At 42.0% G+C, this 27,192-nt stretch overlaps 1 protein-coding gene and 1 long non-coding RNA gene across 4 annotated transcripts in view; one reads left to right on the top strand and one right to left on the bottom strand.

Moving 5' to 3' along the window:
• VPS13D (vacuolar protein sorting 13 homolog D) overlaps positions 1-27,192 on the bottom strand; it is a 270,781-nt gene that overhangs the window by 88,892 nt on the left and 154,697 nt on the right. For all 3 annotated transcript variants that reach the window (XM_075550922.1, XM_075550923.1, XM_075550924.1), the window contains exons 62-64: positions 24,666-24,814; positions 15,282-15,416; positions 13,921-14,088 (exon numbers count right to left, since the gene is read on the bottom strand). In XM_075550922.1, coding sequence (XP_075407037.1) covers positions 13,921-14,088; positions 15,282-15,416; positions 24,666-24,814 — 452 coding nt within the window. The remainder of the gene's footprint in view (positions 1-13,920; positions 14,089-15,281; positions 15,417-24,665; positions 24,815-27,192) is intronic.
• LOC142449406 (uncharacterized) lies at positions 2,656-27,096 on the top strand. Its single transcript, XR_012784601.1, has 3 exons — positions 2,656-2,782; positions 3,441-3,628; positions 26,563-27,096. It is a non-coding gene; the product is annotated as an uncharacterized LOC142449406 (long non-coding RNA).

Here is a 27,192-nt window from a genome sequence, read left to right as displayed (position 1 = left end):
TATCCTCTCCTCTCTGCATTAGAATGATTGTTGACCTTTTACATTTCATATATGAGGTGGCTTTAAAAAGTTAATGGACAAATTGGATTAAAATGACTGGAATTCTTCAAGAACGTTTTAAAGCTTCCGCATAGTCTTTGTTTTTCAAGTGAAGCACTGGTCCCCCTCTATTTTGTGGGTCAGTGTGTTATTTCACTAAAAGGTAACCTCAAGGGTGGTTTCCATTCAAGACTTATAAAGTATCTTAGAACAAAAGTCTCAAGAGACTTCTATTCTCAACTCGTCCAGGAATTCTGGACTTGTTAGGAAGTGGAGTTCAGTTTCCTGTTTTTCTCTCCTTCTATCAAGGCCTATCTGTGGTGGAAGCTGGTAGGAAAGTGTTGGTGGTGGAAGCTGGGCACCGTCCTACTTATCCGGTCTCGAGGTAGATGAGGCCCGGCTCAGAGAGCCCTGTAGACTAGCTTCTTCTCTGAGACTTCAGTTTCCTTCTTTCCCTTTGGCTCCTGATGAGTAGAGACCACTAGTTGTATCTTAGATGGTGGCTTGCATGCATTTAAAAACCACTGAACCTGGTGGGGTTTGATTAAGTGCAATGTAGCTGAGAGGAATTACGGAGAGCCAAATGAAGGCCGAACATGATAGTGGGACAGGAGGAAAGTAAAAGGAAATAGAGGAAAGAACTAGGAGGTAAAAGACATTTATAGAGGTATAAATATAGGCATGTATATAAGTAATTATATTAATACATAGTGATAGGGATAAAGGTCTATGTACAAACATTTATGTATGTTAAGTATTAATGTAGCAGAAGGACATTGGGCCTCTACTCAAGTCCTCCTTCAACACAAGTACACTTTGTTCTAATAACCTGGCACTGTGACGCTCACCTTCCAGACCTGATCACTGAAGTCAAAATGGGTTCATAAGCAAATGTGGTAAAGAAAGCTGATGGTGCATGACTATTACAAGATATAAGGTCTGGGGTCTTAAGGTTTGAAGTTAAACAAGCAGCCATCCAGCAGGAAAGCAACAGAGCCCATGTGGAAGAAGCACACCAGCCTGTGGATCAGGTATCAGAAGACCCCAAACAAATAATCATATCGATGTGAACGAGGGGGATTGGTATGCAGACCCAAAAGTTCACCTTTAGACAACTGGACATACCCTCACAGAAGAGTCACAAAGGAGGGATGAGTCAGCCAGGGTGCAGTACAGCACAACATTCCTCTAATTCTTTAATGCTTCCTCTCTGCAACCTCCCCAATCCCCGCCCCACTATCATGACCCCAGTTCTACTTTACAAATGCGGCTAGACTGGAGAATGCACACTGGTACAGATAAGCGCTCTTGACACACAGCATCCAGGACAGATAGACCTCTCAGGAAAAGCAATGGGAACAGTGATACCATGAGGGTAGAGGAAGGATGGGAGAAGGGGTAGTAAAGGGAAACTGATAGCAATGATTGGCGTATGACATATAACACCTCTCTCCCCAGAGGGACAAACAACAGAAACATGGGTGAAGGGAGACAGTGGATGGTGTAGGATATGAAAATAAAAATAATTTGTAATTTATCAAGGGTTTATGAGGGTGGGAAAGGGAGGGGGGAAAAGAGGAGCTGATATCAAGGACTCAAGTAGAAAGAAAATATTTTCAAAATGACTATTGGACAGTATAAGACATGAAAAAATAACAATTTATAAATGATCACAGGTTCATGAGAGAGGGAGGGTGGGAGAGGGAAGGGGAAAAATGAGGACCTGATACCAAGGGCTCAAGTAGAAAGAAAATGTTTTGAGAATGATGATGACAACAAATGTACAAATGTGCTTGACACAATGGATGGATGGATGGATGGATTGTAATAAGAGTTGTATGAACCCCTAATAAAATGATTTTTTAAATGATGATGGCAACATATGTACAAGTGTACTTGATACAATGGATGAATGGATTGTTATGAGAGCTGTAAGAGCTGCCAATAAAAGGATTTATTAAATAAATAAATAGCAAACCATTCAACCTGAGAGTTAATTTCTCAAGATGAAAAAGGAAGTGATTCTCACACCTGCCCTGGGGCCCCTTAGGAATGTTGCAAGGTGAAAGGAAAGCACTTTAATTCCCCAAGAGAAGAAAGGTCTTTACAAGAGGAGCAACTCAGAGCCTGAGATTGTAAAGGAGCCCAGGTGCCCGCCCCCTTTCACACATTGCCGCTTTGGCTCTCCAGAAGTCAGTTACCTTCACTGTAACTCATTTTTTCCCACCTGTCAAATGGGGATAATAACACAGCTACTCTTTAAAGTAAAAGTTTGTGAGGGTCAAACGGTAACCGGGCTCCAAGGAGCAATTAGTACTTCTATTACAACCAATTTTGACATAATCCTTGTTAATTTTCACATTACCAGTACAGAGAAAAGAATTTCTAACCACAGTGTCCTGTTTTGAAACACTGGGCCATTTTTGGAGCTGTGTTCTGCATAATCTCCATGCTGCTTTCAAACCAATGTCATGCTATAAACTCAACAGCTTGCAGGAAATGTTTACCGAAACATTTTTCTCTCATAAAGCAAACAGATATTTCCCATACATATCATTTTAATGCATCAGATTTTAAAAGGACTGGGTTTTCCCTCCTTTCCTCATAATGGTTTCCCAAGTCTTCCAGATACCATAAACCAGGCCTGGGCCTGCTCCAATCATACATGCCTGGCTTCCTTAGACCCAGGTCAGTACCCAAGAAGCTCCCAACGCAGCAGAAGAGGAGAAATTGGATATGAAAGGTCAGTATCGTTTCCCCCCTCTATGTTTCCATTGCATGCTCTCATGTGTCTAACTAGGAATTTTCCTTGTTTTATGGAAAAGACCTTTCCTCTTTGGGGAATTAAAGTTCTATGGGATGGGGCGGGGGCAGGAGGGTTACCCCTAGTGGTGTTTAGTAGACAAGAAAACACTGTACTCCCACCTGCCTGCTTGAAGAGCAAGCATGAGGTCTTTGCCATTATTTACTGAGCAGCTGTGCCTTTAAGTAAGTCACCCCTCTGGAGATGGAGAGGAAGGTCTTCCCTGATGACCTCTCCTACGAGATGGGCTGGACCAGCCATCGTCTGGCTATGAGGAAACTCAAGAAAACCAGACAGACTCTTACACCCCTTCGGCTAGTATCTTTCTTTTTATCCTGTAGTTTGTCTTATGAAGGATTTTACCTCCGTACCTGCCACCCCACATCACATAAAATTAATGTAATTTTGTAACATATCCTCTATCATCCTTCATACCAAAAACAATCTGCCCTAAGGGCTTTTCCCACTACACATTGTTTTTTGGTGAGCTCCCAAATGATTCCCAAATATACTCCAAAAACAGTTCCATGGTTAATGAAGGACTCAATAAATCTCTACAAGAGAAAGATATGTTTTTCTCCACCTGTTCCTGGCACAGCCTTCCACTGCCAGCAAGGACGAGTGAACACAGCTCCTCAACAGCACTGATGGGAGATAACTGGCATTGGAGGAGAAATCAGTCTCTATGGCATCTGATGAGATCCAAGAGGTACTTCCCAGTAATGTTCTAGAACTCAAGAACTAGCAAGAAAAGCCAAGTGATAAATTTGTACCTGACCATCTCAGGTAAGTCATTGACTTCCACTGTGCCTCAGTTTCTTCATCTGCAAAATGGTAGTACTAACAATAATAACACCTACTTGTTTTCAGTGGGGAGCCCTGGTGGCATGCTGGTTGTGTGGTAGGCTGCTAACCACAAAGTCGGTGGTTCAAACTCACTAGCCATTCTGCAGGAGACAGATGAGGCTCTTGGAATCTACTCTGTCATACAGGGTCACTGTGAGTTGAAATCAACTTGTTGGGAGTGAGGGATGGTTTCAAGTATAGAGGAAAGGTAATAGTCATAAATAAATGCTTTGTCAACACTAAAAAGGAACACCAATGTATAGTCGAAGGGGTATTATTCTACTAAGAGATGATTTACACTAATCTTTTTTCTCTTTCCCTCTAAGAAATTAGGGAGCCCTGGTGGCACTATTGGGTTAACACCTGCTCCCATGAAGACTTACATGCTTGGAAACTCTTTAGAGCAGTGGTTCTCAACCTTCCTCATGTGGCGACCCTTTAATACCAGTTCATGTGGTGGTGACCACCCAACCACAAAATTATTTTCGTTGCCACTTCATAACTGTAATTTTGCTACTGTTATGAACTGGGTGACCCCTGTGAAAGGGGTTCTCAACCCAAAGGTTGAGGATCCCTGCTCTATAGGGTCTCTATGAGTCAGACTTGCCTCAATGGCAGTGGGTTTGGATTGGGTTGTTGTCTAAGAAGTAAACAATAAAACAGGTCAACTGAACTATCCCCCAAATTTTGGAAACAATATACCACCCCCAACATTGTCCACTTGACTTCTTGAGTAACTGTATTACTAAGCATCTGACAGCCAATCTGCGAGTGATACTCGGCATGTGTGTGTCTGTAATTCTATAAAATCTTTTCATTTCTTATTTAAAGATCATTTTATTGGGGCTCTTACAGCTCTTATAACAATCCATACATCAATTGTATCAAGCATGTTTGTACATATGTTGCCACCGTTCTTTTCTATATACTTTACTTTCTATTGAGGCCTTGGTGTCAGCTCTTTTTTCCCTCCCTCCCTACGCCCACCATTGTGACCCCTTGATAAATTACTATGATTAGCTTCCTATCTTACACTGACCTGGCTCCCTCCCCCCTCTACAAAATCTTAAGATGCTATTTATAAACCAAGTAGGAAGAGATCAAGGAAAGAAATGAGCTATTGACAAGAATTTGTTTATTTTCTGGGGTTAATTGATAGTGGGAAGGTCAACTCCTAATTTTATATATTGTGTGCTGGAAACCAAGTATCATTCTTTTTACAGTGGCATTATCATGGCTTAGGAATGTATAAAGTTCAGAAATGGCTTCAAGAAATAACAAATGCATGCATACACTTACAAGAAGATAGCTAATGGTTAAAGTGTGAAAATTGTTGTTAACACACTGAACCTCCCCAAGCTGTCTGGTCCACCCTTACCAGACAGGAGAACAGATGCTAAGTCTTTGTATGAATCTGGATTGACCTTGATGATGCACATCAGGCGTCTGGGAAAGTATAGTCAGTTTGGGCAAAGGCTTTTGAAGCACGCATTTTCTTTTTAGATAAAGAAAACCTTTTCAATCCTTTTCTCTCATTTTAGCCTTTTTATACTAGATTAGGGAATCTCTGTCATAAGGATTGGTTCAGAAAACCTAGAAATTACTGGATTACTGGTGGAAAATCTCAAGGCCCACCAAAGAGGAATAAAAGTTCAGAATGGAGGGGAAACAGCTTGGTTCTTATCCTTAAATGACGATGTTTCCAATGGCTTGTCTTTCAACATCTGAGAGCTGCAGGTGTGAAAGAAAAAAATACAGGCCTTAGAATCAGCCAGATCCCCACGTCAATCACTTCCGGAAGAGCGACCGGCTCCAACACTGACCAAGAACCCTAGGACAAGTTAATTTTCCTCGTTTGTAAAATGGGAATGATGCTTCCTTAGACTGCGACAAGATGGTCTGTGTCAAGTTCCTAGCCTAGCACGTGACACACAGTAGTTACTCAGATGGTGGCTATATTGCTCACATAACCAAAGAACGCCCTCTTCCTTCCAGACAACACTTAGACTTAGCGTCTCTTCAAAAAAGGGAGAGATTTAGAAAGATAACGACAGGGGAGAAAGAACTACGGGAAAATAGAGAAGACCTTCTCACCAGCGTCTTCTTGGCCTTTCCCCACCAACAACTAAAATGAGATTTGTGCTTCAGATGTTTATAAAAATGGATGATGGTTCATCTCATCTTTTTCAAGGAAGGCCCAATACTGAAATGCAGGAAAGGGATGTACCAACTCAGCCCAGGGGGCAGCCAACCAACCGACAACAGCTGAAATGCATGGTTCCTTTAGCAACCTTGTTTACACAAGAGTCGAAAACCACGATTCTTTGGGGGATACAAATCTATTCTGTCTTTTCAATTTAACAAGTGGACATACTTTCCCACCACATCCACTGCCGTTTTAGAAGACACAGTGAACTCCTCTGAAACATGAGATGCTGGGGACCTGATTTTTAACAATACTATGAAGAAAGGAAAGTAAGTTCAGCCTCCTCTCAAGCTTCACTTCTGGCAATGGGGCTGCTTGCTTAGGGTGAAGAGGGAGAGTCCTCAGTTCCACTCACCTGGCCCAACCTTGAGATCTGCTCAAGTTAGGAACGGGTTGTTGATGGGTCATTTAGCATTAATAATTCGCCTCTCACAAAAGAGATCCAAAAGAATTGTTGTGATGTTCCAGGTGATTTGAGGAAAATACACTAAAATTGGAGCCAAGCATTTGGGTCATGTCACCATATTCAACAACTTGGAGATGCCTCCTTTTGGCTGGAAAGCAAATCCCTTGGGTGACTTATTTAGGATCAAAGTCTTTTTGAAAATTGAAAACCTACATTCTCCAAGGGGTAGATCACTGTCTGAAGTGAGTTTTATTTGGCCTAAAGTTGTGTGCAAACTGAAACACACTAAAATCCCAGTGCTTGTAAGAAGGCATCCACCTATTACTTTCTTAAAGGTACATGGAAAAGCTATTATGGGGATAATCAGTTCAACTATAAAACGGAACAGTCATACATAATGACAAAAACAGATACGAGCTATAAATTGCTTTTTCCCCTCTAGAATTCAAGCAGGCACTCACTCATGCATTCTTTTGTGTGAAGATAAAACTTTCGCCTTGAATAAACAGTGCTTTTAGTCTTGCGGCAACCTTATAAATACACTGTAAAACACACACAAACAAATGCTGTTTCTTAAACAAAAGGCAGGCGGACCTCTCTGCCCTCAACAAGGTCATGGCCTGGTCTGCATGACAGGAGGGTGGCGAATGGCAGGGCTGGCTGAACAGTTCTGGGTGCAGGGACAGGGACAGGGGACGTCAGCTTCCATTGGATAGGGGCTGTGGCTCAGATCTGGTTTCCTGGGCACAAAAGGCTGCTGACAGGGGGTCTTGGAAGGGAAGTGCTTACTCACACACTGCTGTCCCAAAGGGAGGCCAAAGAAATGGAAGAGAATATTATCCACAGTCTCAGCTAGGGCTTCCACGGCACTGTCCAAACGAGTCTCTCGCTCGTTACCGCAAACGCCTTCGGTCTCGGTCTTTCATTCTCTTCCTCTAGCTTGAATTCCTCTGCAGATGGTGTCCCTAAAAGCTATCAAGATTCACTCGGACACCAAATGGGGTAAGGGGGAATCCTCACGGAATTTTTTTTCCCCCTTGTTGTTTTTGTTTTTAATAGAGAGAGGAACTACCTAGAATCAACACAGTAGTTAGTGATGTCTCAAAAATGGAACTACAATAGAGAAGGTGGAGGCTAGTACAGAAGGGTCAGGTCCTGGCACCCACTGTTACAAAAGAGCCGACTGTGAGCAAGTTGCCTAACCTCCCTGGGCCTCCATTTCTTCATGTGGACATATATTGGGGTTCATGATAAGGCCGATTCTATCTACTGGCTTGGTTATTTGATGATGCAATTGGATCACATGATGAAAACCACACTTGAAAGCAATGTCTATAATGGAGGTGGAGATGGCTGTGACTGAAACTAATACACGAATGACCACGACCACCATTACCGAGGGCTAAAAAAGTGACACCAAATAATGTTGTTGTTAGATATGGTCCAGTCAGCGATGACCCAAAGCAACCCCACGTCCAATCGTGTAAAACACCACCTGGTCCTACATCATCCGCACAATCATTGACATATTTAGACTCGTTGTCTCTGTCACTGTGTTGATCCAGCTCACTGAGGTTCTTCCCCGTTTGATGTCAAGCAATGAGCTTCTAGTAAGAGCTCGCAGTATTTCATTTTTAAAAATTCTCTGCAGTGCCTGAAATAAAGCTTTACACACACAAAGGAAACTCATCATATTTTAGATGGGCTTTAGAATTAGTTATGCAAAAATGTCAAGTCCACCCTTACCACTTGTGGTAGGGTGGCCTTGAAAATGTCACTTTTCTAATTTCTTGATTTGCAACCCTGAGATAATGCATGTACAAGGTTGACCACAGGGCTTGACAACACAGCAGGTACTTGGTGTGTATCGTACACAAATCAATACATGCTCCGTAATGTTGACACTCTGCCTATACCCTTGCCTGAGTGATGCTAAGAAATAATAGAATACTAAGCATTTAAAAAAATAAATTTATAACAAAGATAAGTCTGGTAAAATAATGAAATAATCATTAAAGTTATAGGGTATGACATTAACTGAAAACTAACAGAAGAATCATCGTTTCTTCCAAAAATGTTTAAGTTTTTGAACTGGGAACAAAACAAAATATTTAAGAATTTGACCTGGGAACTGTCTGTGGCTTGGTAAAAGAAAAAGGAGTAAAGAACCATGTAAGATGTAATAGTTATCAGCAAAGTTAATATGGGGCAAATAACAAGTAACAAATCAAAATTTCCAAGAACAATTGATCTTGATGAAAATAATTTCAGCTAAAATATTGAAAAATTATTAAGATATGCGTATTCGTAAACACGAGCCAAAACTTATCTGGCATCAAAAAGGCACGTAGGATTTAAATCATTCTATACCAACAGAGTAAAAGACACAAAAGGCAGACGGGAAACAGGACAGAGAAGAGCATTCCATTATTGCAGTAGTGCGGTACCATTCAGTCAGGTCCAACTCACAGTGACTCATAAACCACAGGATACAGCACTCCCTGAATGTGGCCCATCCACAGTCATTGCCATGTTTGAGCCCACTGTTGCAGTCGCTGTGTCAATCCACTGCACTGAGGGCCGTCCTTTTTTCTGCTGAACTTCTATTTTACAAAGCATGATGCTCTTCTCTGCTGCTCCTTCCTAATCAGCACGTCTCTTATTCACTTCCAAAGAACATTCTGCCTGATAGTTCTTCTGAACAGACTGGACACACTGAGCACTGATGACCAGAAGAGCAGTGAGTGTCATCCCGGACATCATGCATGAAGAAATCAGAAGGTCATTAAGAAGACCTAAATGAGTGTCCAAGGAAACTCTGAAACTTACTCTTGGGTAAGAGTAGCTAAAGTGAAAGGAAGAAATGATAAATTAAAAGAACTGAACAGGGAAATTGCGGGGGGCGAGGGGGAGGGAGAAAGGAGGAACCGATCACAACAATCAATATATAACTCCCTGCCTGGGGGACGAACAACATAAAAGTGGATGAAGGCAGAGAGTAGTTGGTGTAAGACATGAAAAAAATAATAATTTATAAATTATCAAGGATTATCAAGGGAGGGAGGGCAGGAGGAGGGAGGGGGAAGGGGGAGGCAGGGAAGATGAGCTGATACCAAGGACTCAAGTAGAAAGAAAATGTTTTGAAAATGATGATAGAGGAACATATGTGCAAATGTGCTTAACACAAGGATGGATGGAGGGATTGTGATAAGAGCTGTAAGAGTCCCCAATAAAATCTTTAAAAAAAAAAAAAAAAAGAAGAGCTGAACAGAAGATTTCAAAGAGAGGCTTGAGAACACAAAGCAAAGTATTATAATTAAATGTGCAAAACCTGGAGCTAGAAAACCAAGAGGTAAGTAAATACTTGGCATTTCTCAAGCTAAAAGAAGAGAAAAATGCAAGCCTCGCGTTGCAGCATGGAAGGATTCTACAGGTAGAAAGCTGAGTGACGCAGGAAGGATCAAAAGACGATGAAAGGGATATACAGACTCTATGAGTGGTGATCAAGTGTGGCCCTCTCCTTTGCATAAGTTGTGACAGCTGTGCATAACTAACATTGAGGTGCTACAGGAACTGGAAGAGAGCAGACTCATTATCAATAAAGGTGGGTTTTCTTAGTTTGAAAAGAACTTAGTCTTTTAATGAGCCCTGGTTGGGCTAAGGGACTACTAATGGAAAGCTGAGTCAAATCCAGAAGTTGCTGCATGGAAGGAAGAGAAGGCAATCTTCTTTCATAAAGATTCACCCCTTGGGGTAGTTCTACTCTGTTCTAAAGGGTTACTATGAGCAAGAATCAACTTGATGGCAGTGTGTCAGGTTCGGTCTATTATTTTGAGAACAGCTATATAATTTCTCTAAGTATATGAAAATACCACATAATAACCAGGAGATAAGAGAAATTAGGGGCTACATAGAAAGGAAATTGGTTCAAGAGGCGGTCTCCTCAAAGCCGAGTGTGAAAGAGGCCAGAGGGCCTTGCAGAGTTTGCCTAAGACACAGTCAAGGAAAGAGTACAAGTTCTGTCATTCATGCTGCCAAGAGAAAGCTGTTCCACTGACAAGGTTTTGAATTCTGAAATGCTGCCCTCTTTTAGAAACACCTTTCTAGAAGAGCTCCGGGAGCCACTGTCTCGGGAATGGGATCAGAGTCGTTCTGCCAAGGCACGGCAATCATGGGATAGATGCTCTCAATTTGGCGAATTTCTAACTCAAGTCATCTTAGACTTGCAATCCATACACTGATTTCGGGGGATAAAGGACAACAAGCTCGTGGCTGGCTGCTCATCGAAAATTCAGCAGTTCGAAGCCAGCAGTCACACTGTAGTGACATTATGTGGCCGTCTAGTCCTGTAAAGATTTACAGCCCTGGAGACCCTATGAGCAGTTCTACGCTATCCTTTAGCATCACTATAACTGACTATGTTGTAAGGGATTTTATTTTTGCATGTTTGTTTTATTTTGGCAAGAGACAAGAAGAGGGGGAAAAGGTGTGAGATATTTCCCACTTCTATTCCCTTGAGGCCAATATTAAATAAATAATAGGTATATAAAAAAAAAAAAGAAAACAGAAACTCCAGGAGAGATTATGACAACAGACCTGAATTTAAAATATGCCGTAATTAATTCACAGAATCTGCCCACACATGTGACAGGATGAATTCGTGCTTTACTTCTCACTGGGTTTTCACAAACTTCATCTCTTTTGCCTCTCAAGTCAGGAGGCAAAGGGAATTACCATCACCTTTTCAGGGAGTGAAACAGAATAAACAAGCAAAAACACCCTTCATCATCAACAGGAGAAAAGAGTATTTATTTAAAGGTAGTGCAGGAATTAGAACCAGGTACTCTGACTACTAACCTCAAGCTCCTCTCAGTGTACAGTATCCCTACAGCAGTGGTTTCCAGTTTTGCGGGGGTGACTCTTAGAGCTCAAAAACTTTCACCCCTTGTCCCAGAAACTATACCCATGCCCACAATACATTGATTCATTTCAAGAAGCTGATGGAGCCTCCCTATCCCACCCAAAGCTCTCTGAACCAAAGTCGAAGCCTAGGCTGGTCACTGGTGCCTCGAGGTGCACTTCTGCTGTCACCTTCTCTGACCCATCCTGTAATCACTGGTTACTGGATACTTCGCACAGGCCAACGGTTGGTTATTGTGGTCATCTGCACTTCCTTAAACTTCTCTTGTGTACACAGAAAAGCCAACAAAACATTCTCCCGAGGCAACATAAAAGGTCTGATTTCAGCCCACAAAACTACAAGAAAATGGAGCTCTTTAGCCCAACTACACACATGCACAATCCTAAGTGACCTGAATGGGTATTTAGTTTACAGACCCAGCTTTGTCAGCTACCATTTCCAGAGTGAAGTGGGGGTTTCAAGTTGCTTTTCTTGCTCATCTTAAATACCTATAGACTAATTTTCATAACACATGTAAATTACACAGTAATTCCCATTGGTAGCAGCCTGTGACTCCCAACACTGATTAGCTTACACTCCACACACCAGGAGTAACACTCTAAAGGGCCTACACTCCCAAATACCTACTACCCGGGAGACCGTTCCAACTCAAGAGTGATCCACTATGGCAGATTAAAACTGTCCTCTAAGTTTCCCTAGACTACCAGGACTTTTCTCCCATGGAGGGGTTGATGGGTTAAACTAAAGTTAGCAGCTGAGAGTTTACTACTGTGTAACCAGGCTTCCTTTGGAAAACAGTCACTTACGGAAATGTATCGACCACAGAGGGCATACCATCCAGTGATATGAATTATCAGGTCTTTATAGAGTGAGTGAGTGAGTGAGTGAGTGAGTGTGTGAGTGAGTGAGTGAGTGTGTGTGTGTGTGTGTGAGAGAGAGAGAGAGAGAGAGAGAGAGAGAGAGAGAGAGAGAGAGAGAGAGAGAGAGAGACAGAGAGAGAGAGAAGCATTAAGCCCTTTCTTTCTAACAGTTTCCAGAGGAAAACAGAAAACCAGGAAACAAATGAGACTTTCAAAATGGCCATGAAAGGGTAGTCCTCTTCTTCAGGATGTTTCAGGGAAACTTTGAGAAACCCACACAAGATCTGGCCAATTGATAAGCCATGGGGCACCTTAACCATCTCTTTAGCCTCATCCAAGAGGTTAACTAGAGGAGCCATCATGACCAGGGTGATCCAGAGGGAGTCTGAGTCTCCTGATATCTGTGCTGCAGCTCTTCCTTCTCTGTTGCCTATACAGTACCGTCTTTCATTTCCAGAGCAACAATGGTTCCTGGCAACTGAAGTATGGACATTTTACATCGAGGCAAATATAACGGTCAAAGTAAAGGCCCTTTGTTCAATCTGTAATTTTCAGAGTCTTCATAATGTCACATCTCTTTTTATTCTTAAAATAATTCGACAAAGTAGGTGTGTTTGTATTCCAGGTTGAGAAATGTCTTTCGGCACATTTGCCTTTCCAATGAAATGAGAACTCGGGGTGTAAAAACCAAGAAAAACCTTGTAAAACAGAGGAGTCACTCCTATGTTACATTTAATGTCAATAAGTAAAATTTAGTAAAGATTTGAAATTATGTGAACTATAAATGTGAAGTGCACCTGTTTACATCAAGTCTGACAGCAGCAGCAGGAAGAGGAGGGATTTATACCGCCCTCTCCCACCAGTGATGCTTTGAGTCACTTATCTGTCACCCAGTCTCGAAAGGTGAGCGCTATTATGAACCTCAAACCAACCAGCAGCAAAGTTCACTGAAGACACTGCACTGACTAAAGACTTGTCATCTCTACCAGATAGTTTAGAAACAGGAATAAATTCTTGGATTTCTACCACTGCTTAATAAGAGTAACAGGCAAAATAGAAACATTAGTTGAATCTAAGTTCTGGTTCACTTTGAAGCATCATAAAAGGGTCTCTGGTAAAGATGCTTTCCCTTCGTCCTGACTCACAGTTACAAGTGCACCTCAGATCTGACAACAGACTCTCCAAAGCAAAGAAGTCACTTGCTGTAAGGCACGTCTGAGTTGAGAGGAAGGAAGGGGAGGAAAGCAGAGCTCTCCAGGGGCTTTGACTATGAAGCAAATACCAATTATCCTTCAACTGACTCTTTCATCTTTTTAAACCTCACAAATAAAACCAGCTCCTGCCAGGAAATGAAATTACAGACTAACACGATGCTCTCCAAATGCAGCAAGAGACCTGTGGATCACCCCACTGTGAGTCTACTTGCACAGGGCTGCTTCCCTATAGGAGGTCACATTCCGTTTGGCCTTCTTCCTCCAGACTGTGGGGAATGGCTGGTAGATTTCAGGCAAGAGAAGGCATACTCATGTGCTATCTTGTAAACATCGAGTTCATTCCGGTAGAGGTGTGCAGGTGTAACGATGTGCATGGTGACCAGGGTAAGAGATATCAGAGCCTGGACTACCACCGTGGAAATGAAGAGGATGGGAGACCCCACCAGACCTGGTAATAGGTTCTCAGTGGGCAAGCAGGGCCTTTGTGCGCTGAATGAAAGGCTATAAAATGTAATTCCTTACAACTTATTCATATAAAAGAACTTACCAAACAAAAAAAGAACTTACAATGAAGTAGAGAACTTGTGAAGTCAATTGTAGTAGAACTGTCCCTCTATTTCCTTACCTTGGCAGCAGAGTTTGAAACACCATGTGTAACATTTCTGATAAGGCCTCCAACATTTCCATACTTTATCAGTCCAGTAACCCCTTCCGAAACATCATTCAAGAGCCCCATGGGATTACCAAGAAAATCCACTGATCCCAAGATCCGAGCTGCCTGGCTGAGGAGTTCCTGTCAAATGAAAGTGAGAGAGAAGACAGTCAGCACCTGTTTGGATCTGCTGGCCAGGCCCAGGTAGAAGCATTGGCGATCAGTCTTCTCCTCCATTCTCAGCAACACTGACAATCACCTTTGAATACTTCCCCCAAACCAAACCCACTGCCACCAAGTCAATGTTGACTCATAGTCACTACCTAGGATAGAGGGTGCCTCACAGGGTCTCCGAGGCTGTAATGGTTACGGAGGCAGACCCGCCCCATCTTTCCCCGGAAGAGGAGCTAGTGTGTTCATTCCAACCTGCCGATGAGCCGCCAGTGCTTACCCACTGCACAACCAGGCTCCTCTGCAAAATTCTCTGCAATTGCAAAACCATCTTCCCTTTGACAACCTTCACCCAAACTCCTCCCAGTACTCTCCCAAACCATTTCTAATAAAAAGGGCTAAGAACCAAGGACTATTCTTTACAAACATTTACTAGTGCACACATAGCTTCCTGTCCATCCTTCCTATAAATAGAGACGCAATCAGCCGCAGATATCACTGAAAAAGAAGAGAGGTGGATTTGTAGCTCCCCATCACGCCATTCCAGAGACATCTGCTGCATCACGCTCCTGACAGTTAGGTGGGACATCACCAGTTAAGGGTGAGAAAAGGAGGGGGAAGGAAGGAGGAGGAAGAGTAACACTGACAGCCACGAAATTTCATATCACTCTGAATTATCTATTCATCGAAGATTACGGTTTTATTTTGTGGGTTTTTTTTTTCTAGTCTGAATAATAAATACAGATGGGAGAATGCAAGCCTGAGAGAAAAATGTTCCAAAGTTCAACTCCAGGGCAGAATCTCATAGGCTCTAAGAACACTGATGTGGTTGTTGAAAGCAGGCCCATGCCTGGTAAATAAAAAGTTCACAGTATATTGTGTTATCATTAAAGCATCAATTAAACTATTAACGGTTGTGACTAATCTGTGAAGCAAGTTCTGAGGAATAAGACTAACAGCTCATAAGTCAAACGCACTGTTTCAGGATTTTCATCATGTTTATGGGCTTCATGGGATGTGACTTGACCCTGAGCTCAACAAACAGAGCTGAAATGTTTAACTGGGCTCTCAACTGTAATGTCTTAGTAATCAAAATTCTCAAATTACGACAACAAGCTCATTCTGTTTATGCTCTAGCCACGAAGTTCGTCTACAAAGCTCACCTCCTGGAAATGTTTGAGGATATCATTGATGATGAACTCCTTGGTCTCATAGGGATGCACCCGAGTAAATGGATCCAGATTTATCACAGCATCTTCAAACCGAATCAAAGGGAATCCTAAGGTGCTTTTTAGAGCCTAATTAAGGAAGGAAATAAGTGACATGTTTAGCCATATTGTGGCCTTCCTGGGCTAAAAGTGACATTAATTTGCCAATGAGAGTCAATGTTTTGATATTTATAAATAAGGATTGTGATTATAATTATAAAGGTTTTATAAAAAAAGAGATTAAAATGATATACCTATAGCACATCTACCACACAGAAAAAAAGTTAGTTTCACAGCATAATTCCTCCTGGCTCACATTCTATCTGTGTGCTTGTTATATTTTATTTTTATGAAGTATACCACATGCACAGAAAAGCATATGAATCAAATGTACAGAGTGACAATTTTTTCCCCCGAAGTACACATAGCCATGTAACACCCCCCCTCGATCAGAAGAGACCACCTTGGGACAGCGCCCATTCTCGTTCCCCATGCCTACTCCCACTCACCACAGTTGTTAGGTGCTGCTGGGCAGGTTCTCACTCACAGTGCTCCTGTGTACAGGAGAACGGAACACTGACGTGCTGAGCTACCTAACATTGCTGTGTGGGAGCCTTCGGTTCCGCTCCCAGGCACCGTCTGCTCCTTTTTCCCTAAAGATAACTACTATCCTGACTTCTGACACCATGCACGAGCATGCCTAGTTTTGAATTTTATAAAAATGAGATAATTAAGGGGTTCTCTGTTGTGTGTCACTTCTCAGAACCAACACGAAGTTTGTGAGTCATTACGTTCTTGTATATCAATATTTATCTAAACCAGAAAAAAACAAGCTTACTGCCATGGTGTCGATGTTGACTTATAGCGACCCTACAGGATAGGGCAGACCTGTCCCTGTTAGTTTCCAAGTCTGTAACTCTTTATGGAGCAGACGCCCTGCCTCACTATTTACCGTACCTTTAAAATAAGCATTGGAATCTGATCGAAGAAGCTCTCCCACTTTGCTCTTTTTCTTCAAAATCACATTAGCTACCCTGCACTTTTAATCACCATGTAAATTTTAGAATTAGTCTGTCAGTTTAACACAAGAAGACCACACAACAGACCTGCAAATATTAAATTAACCTTACATTCCTGGAATAAACCCAATTTGGGATTAAAGTATCCTTATACACTGTTGTATTTGATTTACTTGAAATGTTTCCTTCATGAAGAAAAGGTCTACAATTTTCCTCTATAGTTGATTAGTTTTAAGCCGATGCCAGGGACTCAAGTAGAAACAAAATGTTTTGAAAAAGATGATAACAACATATGTACAGATGTGTTTGACAAAATGTATACATGTATGGATTGTAATAAGAGCTGTAAGAGTCCCCAATATAATAAAGTTTAAGAAAATACCTACTTTTATGGCAAATTTCTTAAACATGCTATATGAACTGATTTTATATCCTGCTTCTGATAATGCCAACATCTGGATTACATGTAGGTCTATCTCTAGTAGCTATTTTTTCTCTTGTTCCTTTCTCTCAGTCAGTCTGGTCATTTGTGACTGAATGAGACACGGCATGAAAAATTACAGAGACCTTCGAGGAGCTTTTCATTTTTGGCAGGTAATTAAATTAAGAGCACCATACCTTAGGTCACTGAGGTTGGGCTTTTTTCAAGACAAGGCTTCTGTGTCTTTGGGACCTGGTCCAATTGGGTCTTGGTCATGTCTAGTGTAGTCCATCAGTTGCCTCAAGTGTAAACCAAAGCCATTCCTTCACTTTACCCACAAGAGTGCTATAAGTTGCCTTTGTCCCTTCAACTTCTTGATTGTTATTCTTTGCTTAGGTTCTCTGAGAATGGTCCCCTTAGAAATTGATAAAATTCTAAAGAAAAAAAGCAGCTCACACTCTTGGGGTCCCTCCTTTGCAAAGCCATTCTCAGTGAGACATTAGCCTCTCGAGTCTCAGCTCTTCTGAGAATGGTCTAACGTTTGCTTAGCCAGCCCCAAGAGGCTGTCAGCGCTTTACTTAGATTTCCTTTATTGCAGGTGCTTTTTGCCTGGGTCTTTCCCTTTTCCCCAAACCCTTACAGATTACAACTACCTCAGAATAAACGCAGAAGATAAAATGCTGGGCTTAACCTATCCAATTCCCCTCTTCTCATAAATCTTACCCCCTGGAGGCCTAGCTGTCTTGGCAATTTTTCAGTACCTTCTAGAAGATTGTTCTTTCTTCCCCCTATCTAGCTTTCCTTACAGTTAGTTCCCAACTGGTCTGTTTGAGACTGCCTGCATTGCTAGATATGGTCTATTTTCTGATTATGTTTTCATTTAACATGATTGAAGTTCAAGGTTTTTTAACGAGCATGCCAAATATTCTTCCCTTTTAAATGTGAAAATATTTTTTTCATTTTAAAGTGTCAGTAAATCTCAGATATAATTGGAGTTCATTCTTAAGTGGGGTAGAAAGAATGAATCTGATTTTATAACTTTCCGTATGGCTATCTAGTTAGTCTAACAGTATTCATCAAAAAAGTCTATATAACCTCCACTGAATTTAAACACCTTCATTATATATTAGAATTTCAGATGCAATTTAATATCATTCTAGTCTGTCTTCTCATCTATTTAAAAAGAAATTGCAGGGATTTTCAGAGGCAACCTTAAATTCTTTTAGAATAAGAGTAAGCTTAATTAAAATGAAATAATAAAATAGAAGAAAACATAGATACAATATTCTACAACCATTGAATGAGGAAAACTATTCTGTGATTCCAATGCAAACAGACAATATAATAATAAAAAGCCTTTCTATGATGTATAAAAGCATACAAAAAATAAAAATGGCAACTTATGAAAAAAGTAAATATATAAAGAACTTCTAAAATGAGACAGGATCATAACTTCAACAACCTGAGAGAAAATAGATATATTAATTAATATAGCATTTTAATAAAAATAATAGGAAAATTAATTATTTTCCGAGGAAAATAGCATAATCCTTAAGCCTATAAATTGGAGGGGAAAAAAGGCAGAATAAAAGAAGACACAGGAGACACAAACAGAAAACTGTGAACCAGGAAAGCAGAATAGGGAAGCCAGACTATGGCAGAGAGCTCTAGATAATAGGAAAACTACCGTATATACTCACGTGTAAGCCGAGATTCTCAGCACAAAAAAGATGTGCTGGAAAACTGGGGTTCGGTTATACATCTTGCTGGGGCCCCCTGAGGTAACGGGCCAGCGACCGCTGACACTGCAGGACTTTGAATGTTTGTTTACTCACATCTAACCAATCAGAGCCGTCCTATGACGTGTATCTTTGAATAAGCCTTTTAAAGACCGTGTGCGAAGGATGTGGCATGAATGTCATCTGGTCAAGCCCGACTAACAAAAGGAGGAAATCTCATGAAGCCTGACCTAGAGTTAATAGCAAAGTGGGTTCGAGATGCATGGGGAGACATTCCAGAAGACATGGTGCAACGTGCCTTCCAGAAATGTAGTGTTAGTAATGCTCTGGATGGCAGTGAAGACTGCGCTTTGTATGAAAATGACAGCAGTGATGGTGATGACGGCGATCTCAGTGAGGACAGCGTCTTATGATGACCTCACACCAGCTAAAGCTCTGCATTGGGATACGAATGATGACGAGGAATCCAGTTTTGAAGGATTTTAACTCTTTACATTTTAGCTTGGTTGCTGATTGAGCTCAGGGAATAGTACTCTTAAGGTATCATTGTTGATACCTTATTGCTTTTGTTGGACCTATTTTCTACTTACTGTGCTGGTTTACTAATGTTAAATGACTTGTCCTTTTATTTATGTTTTTTATTTAAAATAAATATTTAAATACATTACCCCACTGATATCTCAATTTTTAGTAATTTTATTTTCATTTGTTTTGATTATTGTAACTCACCAATAGCTTCTGCATTTTCCACCCTAGGCTTATACTCGAGTCAATCCGTTTTTCTGGTTTCCCAGGTAATAATTAGGTACCTTGGCTTATACTCGGGCCGGCTTATATTCAAGTACATATGATAGGTCTGGTGCTTTGGGAAGTCATTGCTACTAACTAACTTCATAAGAATACATGTAAGAGACTGAAGAGCATACTCTGGTTAATACAACACTCATATTTTTAAAATAACACAACATGAGAAAAACTAACAGGACGATCTAAGACCAACTCATGAGATATTAAGTAGATTTAAGACTTAAACATGGTCATTTTTGCATTATCAACTACTTATTAGGTGGAAAACATACAAGCCAGAAGGAAGGATTCTATTATTTCTCCTGAAACACTTTCTGCTGGTCCTTCACACATGCCTCACAGCTCACGATGACTGACAGTGATGTGAGCAGGCTTTCTTTGCCTGACTTCATGGTGGCCACACTGCTTTGCCTGAACTTAGTCAACATGCTAGGAAACTTGAATACTGATACAACTCTTGAGAATTATTTTAATCTCAAAGAAGAGGGAATGAGACCAAAACAAATGATTGTGATAAAAAGGTTTGCCCCAACTTCCTCAATGCAACCAAAGACACATTTCGAGAACCCCAGACTTTGAAACCACTGCAAAGTTGTCAAGACCTTCAGGATTGGCACTACCCCCCTCTCTAGATGACTGACAGGCTTGCTCTGACCCTGAAGTAAAAAGTCGCTTGGCCTGGTCATTTACTGCTCGGTCCTCCTGGGATGGAAAGTGCTGAGATGCAGCTCTGTGGGTGTGAATTATTCTGCCACCTTCAGGTCAAAGTGCAAGCGAGGAGGAGGAGGAGGGCTCCAAAAGGGCATTTTCTTACAGCGACAAAACGACGTCATCAAATACAGTAGTGAACAAAGTGGATGCTTACTTACTTAAGTAGCACACCATTTCCTGTAATAAAATGGGTTCTGGAGAAAGCAAGGCTGTGTTCATGGGTTTCTAATAAAAATAGGAAGCTGTCTATTTCTACCTCCCCAGACAAAAACGATTGGGGCCTCCTGAAAACAGAAGGTTGAAAGGAGGAATACCTGTCCTCTGCCATAAGGTCTCAGGTCACAAGCTACTCCCTGGGCCATGTCCTTTCCTCTCTTAGTTGATCCTGCATTAAACAAAACTGTCTGGAATTCATTCTTTGAGGGTTTATTTATGGTACATAGTGACTGTTTAGTGAAGCAGGCTATTTGCCCATTTCCCTCTCGGGACAGTGTTTAAAACTACAAGGCTATTTCCCTCTCTAGCACTTTCTGAAATACAATTAACAATACTGGACCTTTTTTCCTTTTAACAAATCTGGTTTTTATTTAGGGAGGGGAGGAAAAAAGTAAAGGGTCTGAAGTTTCCCAACAAATTATTTCAAGCCTTTCAGAAGACAGTTTTAGGCTTTTTAAATAGTGTCTTTGTTTGAAACTCCCCTCCACCCCCACCCTCGCTCTAGTTCTCGTTCTCTGACCATTAAAATGTGGGTTTTCTTCCAAACTAGATTGCTCAATTAAAGCCCTTCTTTTGTAATACCCCGGTGTCTTAAATGGGAAAGCACTGCTGTAGGCCACCTTGCAAAACCTTTTTAGGGCTCCTGGTTTCTCTGATCTTAAAAAAAAAATATATTATATTTCTGTGCAAACTAACATATACACTTGGGAGCATAATGGAGAAGATGGGGACCAGGTGAGGCTGTACTTTGGTCTCTGCTTTTGCAAAATGGAACCAGCAACTCCTGCTTCGGCCATCCCCGAGTAAGGAATCCAATGGAGAGAGGTGTGAAGATGCTCTGAGTCCTCCTGGACGACACTGAGTAGATGAACACAATTTACTCTTTGAGGCTTTTTCAGCCTCCCTCTGGCCAGCAGTCAGGAAAGCCCAGGTTAATTATTCCTTCAGTCCCAGAAACATCCTAGTTACCTTGGGTCAAACCTTGGTGAGTTTGTTCAGGGAGAGGACTCTAGTTCTGAAGCACATATTTTTAGCGATGACATATGTACTGAAAAGAGTATACTGTCCCTCCTAAGAAAAGGAGATCACTGCTAGAAAACTCTGAATAAAGGCCATTTTCTTATGAGTCCCAGGCTCCACTAGGAGTAGCCGAGACACAGTAAAACGGTGGCTTTCACTGGTTGAGAATTTAACTCTGAAATCCTGCTTCTCAATGCCCTGCCTGAAACCTTGACTCACTGTGATCACTGGGCATGACCCCCACCACTGGCCCACGTACACACATACACCTTGGAACAGGGCTGCTCCACTTACGTTGTTTAACAATCATTTGGAAAACGCCGTGAAAATGTACAGTGCAGATGAAGCACTCAACTTAAATAATCTGCAGTTGACTATATACGGAGTACACGTTCATGCATCAATACCACAGAACCCAGGGCTCCAAGCTACTTTACCTACAGAAAATCATACTGTTTATGGATCTGGGGAAAGTTTTCGGCTGGGAGCAATCAGAAAAGAATAGCTAGGTATCTGTGTTTTCAGTAAGATGGTTTAAAAGAAAGAGAAGTTCTCTGCTCTCAGGAAATGCTTAACATTGGTTTGCTGGGTGAGGGCCAAGTGATCTGGGAGAAATCTACTTTATCAAACAAGCCCATTCCAGAGGGTCAGCAGAGTCAAGTGGCTACTTGGGGATATTAGGAAGATGGTGGTTTTCCCATGGTTTTCCCCCACTCCCCTGCTAATTATAAGTATCTTCAGTCTCCTGGGAAACATGAAATTAAAGCAAATTAAGCAGCCAGCCAGTGGTGAATGGGGTAGGGCCCCCAGTAACTGCTCTCAGGAGGCTGCCTGTGGTGTGGGGGTCGGGGAATCACTGCTCCCTGGTCTTGGCCAGCACACCCCTGAGCTGTGGGGCCGACCACCATCTCCCCACTTCTCTTGTACTTCCCCTTGTGATCAGAGGTTGACCAAATTGCTGTCTCATTACTTAGAAGTCTATTTTAGAAGTTGGCAGAGTCTGGGCCATGAGGTCCACACATGGGTTTAGTTAGGGCCCCAAGGTTTAAAAGAAACAACAATGACAAAAAAAAAACATACAAAAAAAAAACCAACCCCAGAATGCATCGCCAACATTTGAAAACCAGGAGATTCCACATTAAAATCCAGATTTCCGGCTTCTCTCTCTCATTTTTTTTTTTAAAAAAAGGCCATTCTGGTAGCCCTGGCTTCCCCCACGACAGTAGGGGCTGGAGCTGAGCAGTGGCTGCCCTCTACAGATGAAGCATGTGTGCGCAGTGCACCCTGCCCCCACCACACTGTTTCACTGTCTCCTTCCTGGCACCCGGGGTTACAACTCCAGGTCTATCAGTTACTTACACCATCTCTCTGCTCTGTTCTTGCTCTGAAAGACCATTTGGGAAACAGTGGGGAGGGGAGGAAAGAACCATAACCAGTGGGCGCAAGCTTTGGGCAGGGAGGGGAGGCAGACTTTCTACAATCACCTGGATTCCACCCCCGTTCCTCTCACTATCAGACTACAATGGCTTGAGTAGCAAAACATTTTGAACTATCGTTTTCTTGCTCATCAAGCAAGGGTATTGTGAGAGATTTTTTGTGGCTCAAACATTCTGATTCTTTATACTCTGGCTGGCAGGAGAGTCTAGTGAAAAAATATAGACTATAAAGTTAAGCAGACTTGGATTTGCATCCCAGGCTCATGCCTTTACTTAAAGTATATTTTACAGCTGAAAATTGCTACTGATGTTTAGGCTGCATCTGCCAAGCATACAACAGTAAGATGATGGATGTTCCTACTCCATCCTGAGGAAGTGATCCACAAGGACACACCCAGAGAGGAAGAGAAAGCTGGGAGGGCAGCCAGGCAGCCTTGGGCAAAATATATGAAGTTGTCTTGCTTTACTTTTTCTCTTCTAGCTGAGGGCACATCTAGGAAAGCAAGCTTTTTTCCCTGTGAAATAAGCCAGGAGAAGATGGGTTGTCTGCTCTTTGCTGCACTTACTCTCTCCTGTGAGTCCTCAACCTCTACCAAAGTCATACTTAAGGAATAAAAGAAAAAGAAATATAGGTGAACAAGCATCCATCTGGCGCAGAATCAACAAAGCCCACATGTAAGAAGCACACCAACCTGTGTGAACACGAGGTGCCAAAGGGATCAATTATTAGGCATCAACAAACAAAATATCCTATCATTGTGTGTTCACCTCCCCTATACAATTGCTGAAGACAAATGGGTGCATAAGTAAATGTGAAGAAAGTTGATGGTGCCCGGCTATCAAAAGATAGAGTGTCTGGGGTCTTAAAGGCTTGAAGGTAAACACGTGGCCATCTAGCTCAGAAGTAACAAAGTTCACATGGAAGAAGCACACCAGCCTGTGTGATCACAAGGTGTTGAAGGGATCGGGTATCAGGCATCAAAGAACAAAAAAATCCTATCATTGTGAATGAGGGGGAGTACGGAGTGGGGACACAACGCCCATCTGTAGGCAATTGGACATCCCCTTACAGAAGGGTCGCAGGGAAGAAACGAGCCAGTCAGGGTGCAGTATAGCAACGATGAAACATACAACTTCCCTCTAGTTCATAAATGCTGCCCCCCGCCCCTGACCCCTATCATGATCCTAATTCTACCTTACAAATCTGGCTAGATCAGAGGATGTACACTGGCACAAATAGGAACTGGAAACACAGGGAATCCTGGGTGGATGGTCCCTTCAGGACCAGTGGTGAGAATGACGATACCAGGAGGGTGGAGGGAAGGTGGGGTAGAAAGGGGGAACCAATTACAGGGTCTACATATAACCTCCTCCCTGGGGGACGGACAACAGAAAAGTGGGTGAAAGGAGACATCGGACAGTGTAAGATAAGACAAAACAATAATTTATGAATTAGCAAGGGTTCATGGGGAAGGGGGAGGGGGGAGCGAGGGGGAAAAAATGAGGAGCTGATGCCATGAGCTTAAGTGGAGAGCAAATGTTTTGAGAATGATGAGGGCAATGAATGTTCAAATGTGCCTTACACAATTGATGTAAGTATGGATTGTGGTAAGAGTTATATAAACCCTCAATAAAATGATTTTTAAGAAAAAGAAATATAGAGGAGTCAATAAAACCTGCCTGACTCACAGCAACACTATAGGACAGAGTAGAACAGCTCCATGAGGCTTGTCAGGTGCTAAAACTTTACTGGAACAAACAACTTCATGTTTCTTCACAGGTGGTGCTGCTAGGTTCAAACAGTCAATCTTTCAATTAGCTGCCAAGAGTTTAACCAAGGCACCACCAAGGCTCCTCTATGAGTCAACAAGCCTTCTGAAAAAGAAAGCCCGGCAAAATACCATCCACAAATGACAATACTGGGCAGACAAGGCAAAGCGGCTTTGACATCTTCGCAGGGCTCAGCTCACCTTGAGGTCCAAGGGCAGCTTGTTGGAGGTGAACACGCTCAGCTTGATCTGGGGGATGCTGATTTTGAGATTTTCAAAGTAGTAGCGGATGGGTGTTCCACTTTGCTCAGCTGTCTTCTCATGGAGGTTCTCGTCGTACTTTTCTACCTCTGGTACAAAGACATAAGTCTTAAAAACATGAACCTCCCGACGTTCATGATTCAGATACTTACGTTCACATTGAAAACTTCCTTGGGAAAAACAAAACAAACTTCCAGCTCTCTAAATTTAGTTTGCAAGGGCTCAGTTCTGTGTACATATCCAGCTGTCATTTCTTTGCAAAAGCAGATCTGTTTCATGTTGTTTACCAAAAGGGTAGACTAGCTTACTCTTTTAACTTGTGACTCAGTATCAGCTGGCAGATGTCATCTTTGGGAAAAATAATCCAGGTGGGGAGGTCAAAGGTCATGGGTGTATTGCTGCCAGTGGGCTTTCTAGAAACCATTATTATGATTACTATCAGTGACCCAGATTATCTACTTCATGAGACAATATCCAAATAGGGATGTGGAGTGTAGCCTAACCAAATTGCAGCAAACAATATCACCAATGAAATAATAAATCCAAATGAAGCATAACGCCTGAAAAGAGACAGGCTACTGATTCAGAAAATGACTCCCTCTTCCAGGTAGATGTCATCTAAGTGGGATAGTCACAGTAGGCTTTTTACTTGTCCCCTACAGTACAAAGGATTAACACAGGTGAACACACAGCAAAGTGATCTTTATACAGGTGATTCCTGATGCTTGATGTGGTGACAAGCCAATGGCTTGATTGGAAGTCGATTCTGATGCTAAGTCTATTTTTCGTTTTAAGTTTTCATTATGATTGCCTATTCTAATGAGTGTCATTAGAAATCTAATCTTTGAACATTAATGATCATGTGCTCCAAAAACTGTATGGCATATCTACTACTAACAATAAGATGTACCCAAAAGGGAGCGATGGATGTCATATGTGCACTTCGTCATAATTCAAATACAGTGCAAGGCTGAGAATCCCACAGATTGATGATGGGCACCCTGAGGGGGCATTTGCTTTCCATGCCTTAGAAATGAAGCCAGAGAAACTATACATCTCTGGGTCTCAAACAAATTTATGCTGCATGTTACTTGCATGGCGGAGAGGGGTGGGGGGACTAAAATTCAGTCATCAAGTCGATTCCAACTCATAGTGACTCTAAAGGACAGCGTACAACTGGCTGTGACTCGATACGGCAGCAGCACCCTCGTCTTTCGCCCACAGCTGTGGGTGAGTTCAACCTGTCGACCTGTCGGTGAACCACTGAGCACTTTAATCACTGTGCACCAGGGCTCCTGAGAGGGGCAATTGATGAAAAAAGAAGAAAAATGCAACAGAGACCTGCCGGTCTGTGAACAGTGAATAGAAATAGCTATGGGAGGGAGAGGAGATGCTCTAATAAATGATAGGGAATTTACACAAAAGTCTAAATTCACTATATACTGCCCCTTGTTCGTGGGGCAAATTTGTGCACAGCAACGATAATAAAAGCATGTGCAAGCAAGTTGAGAGCAAGAGTGACCAAGAAGGTACCCAAACAGAACAGGTAATTAGGAGGTAGGTCTAACTGGCTCTTTGAACACAAACAAGCACTGGTGTTCCCATCACACGTGTAAAATGGCACATTAAACAGGCAGGCATCTTGTTCTTGATCCCGATTCATTCTTACAAGCTTCTATTCCAAGTCTGGAATAAATTAAAAGAGACACAATGTTTTCCTTGTACTGTGTGAATGTACATACACAGGAGTATGTTCACATTTGAGGATTTTGTTTTATTTCCTCTAGCCACCATGGGCAGATAAACATAAAATGTCTCCGTCTTGTCATTTCTCCAGGCTCCAGACTGAGTTTCACCTTCAAACAACTAAGCATCACCGGCTTCTTTCTAAGCCGAGCACATACAGTCCTAGTCAAGCTCAAAGCAGAAGCAAAGGCGGTCGAGAAGAAAGAGGTGACAGCTCGGGCATTTCTGTCGAAGCTGGGAATCTGGGTTGTCGAGGAGCTTCCCTTCCCCTCCTCCCCAGTAACCAGAGTGAAGTAACGAGAAGCCTCCGCAACTTCATCACAGCACAAGGGTACACATGACAAAAGTTAAGGCGCCGAAGCTAGCCAATTTCTTGTCTCAACTAAATCAAAGGAATTTCTGATGCCTGCTCTGTTTAATAAACAAAGATTAGGAAGCATAGTCCTTTGCTAAATGACAAGCATTATTTCTGTTATCCTGGAGCAGATGAATTAAAACAAAAAGAAGCAAAGAGAAATGGTATGTTGTTTCCCAAAGACTTACCACAGTGGCTCTCCACCTTCCCAATGCCCCGACCCTTTAATGCAGTTCCTCACGTTGTGGTGAGCCCCCACCCCCCACCCCAGCCATAAAATTCTTTTAGTTGCTAGTTCATAACTGTAATTTAGCTACTGGTATGAATTGGGGGACCCGTGTGAAAGAGTCGTTCACCCACACCGTC

The sequence above is a fragment of the Tenrec ecaudatus genome, chromosome 1, assembly GCF_050624435.1.
Source record: "Tenrec ecaudatus isolate mTenEca1 chromosome 1, mTenEca1.hap1, whole genome shotgun sequence".
Classification (NCBI taxonomy): domain Eukaryota; kingdom Metazoa; phylum Chordata; class Mammalia; order Afrosoricida; family Tenrecidae; genus Tenrec; species Tenrec ecaudatus.
The sequence above is the reverse complement of the archived record's forward strand: the minus strand, read 5'-3'. Positions and strand labels throughout refer to the sequence as shown.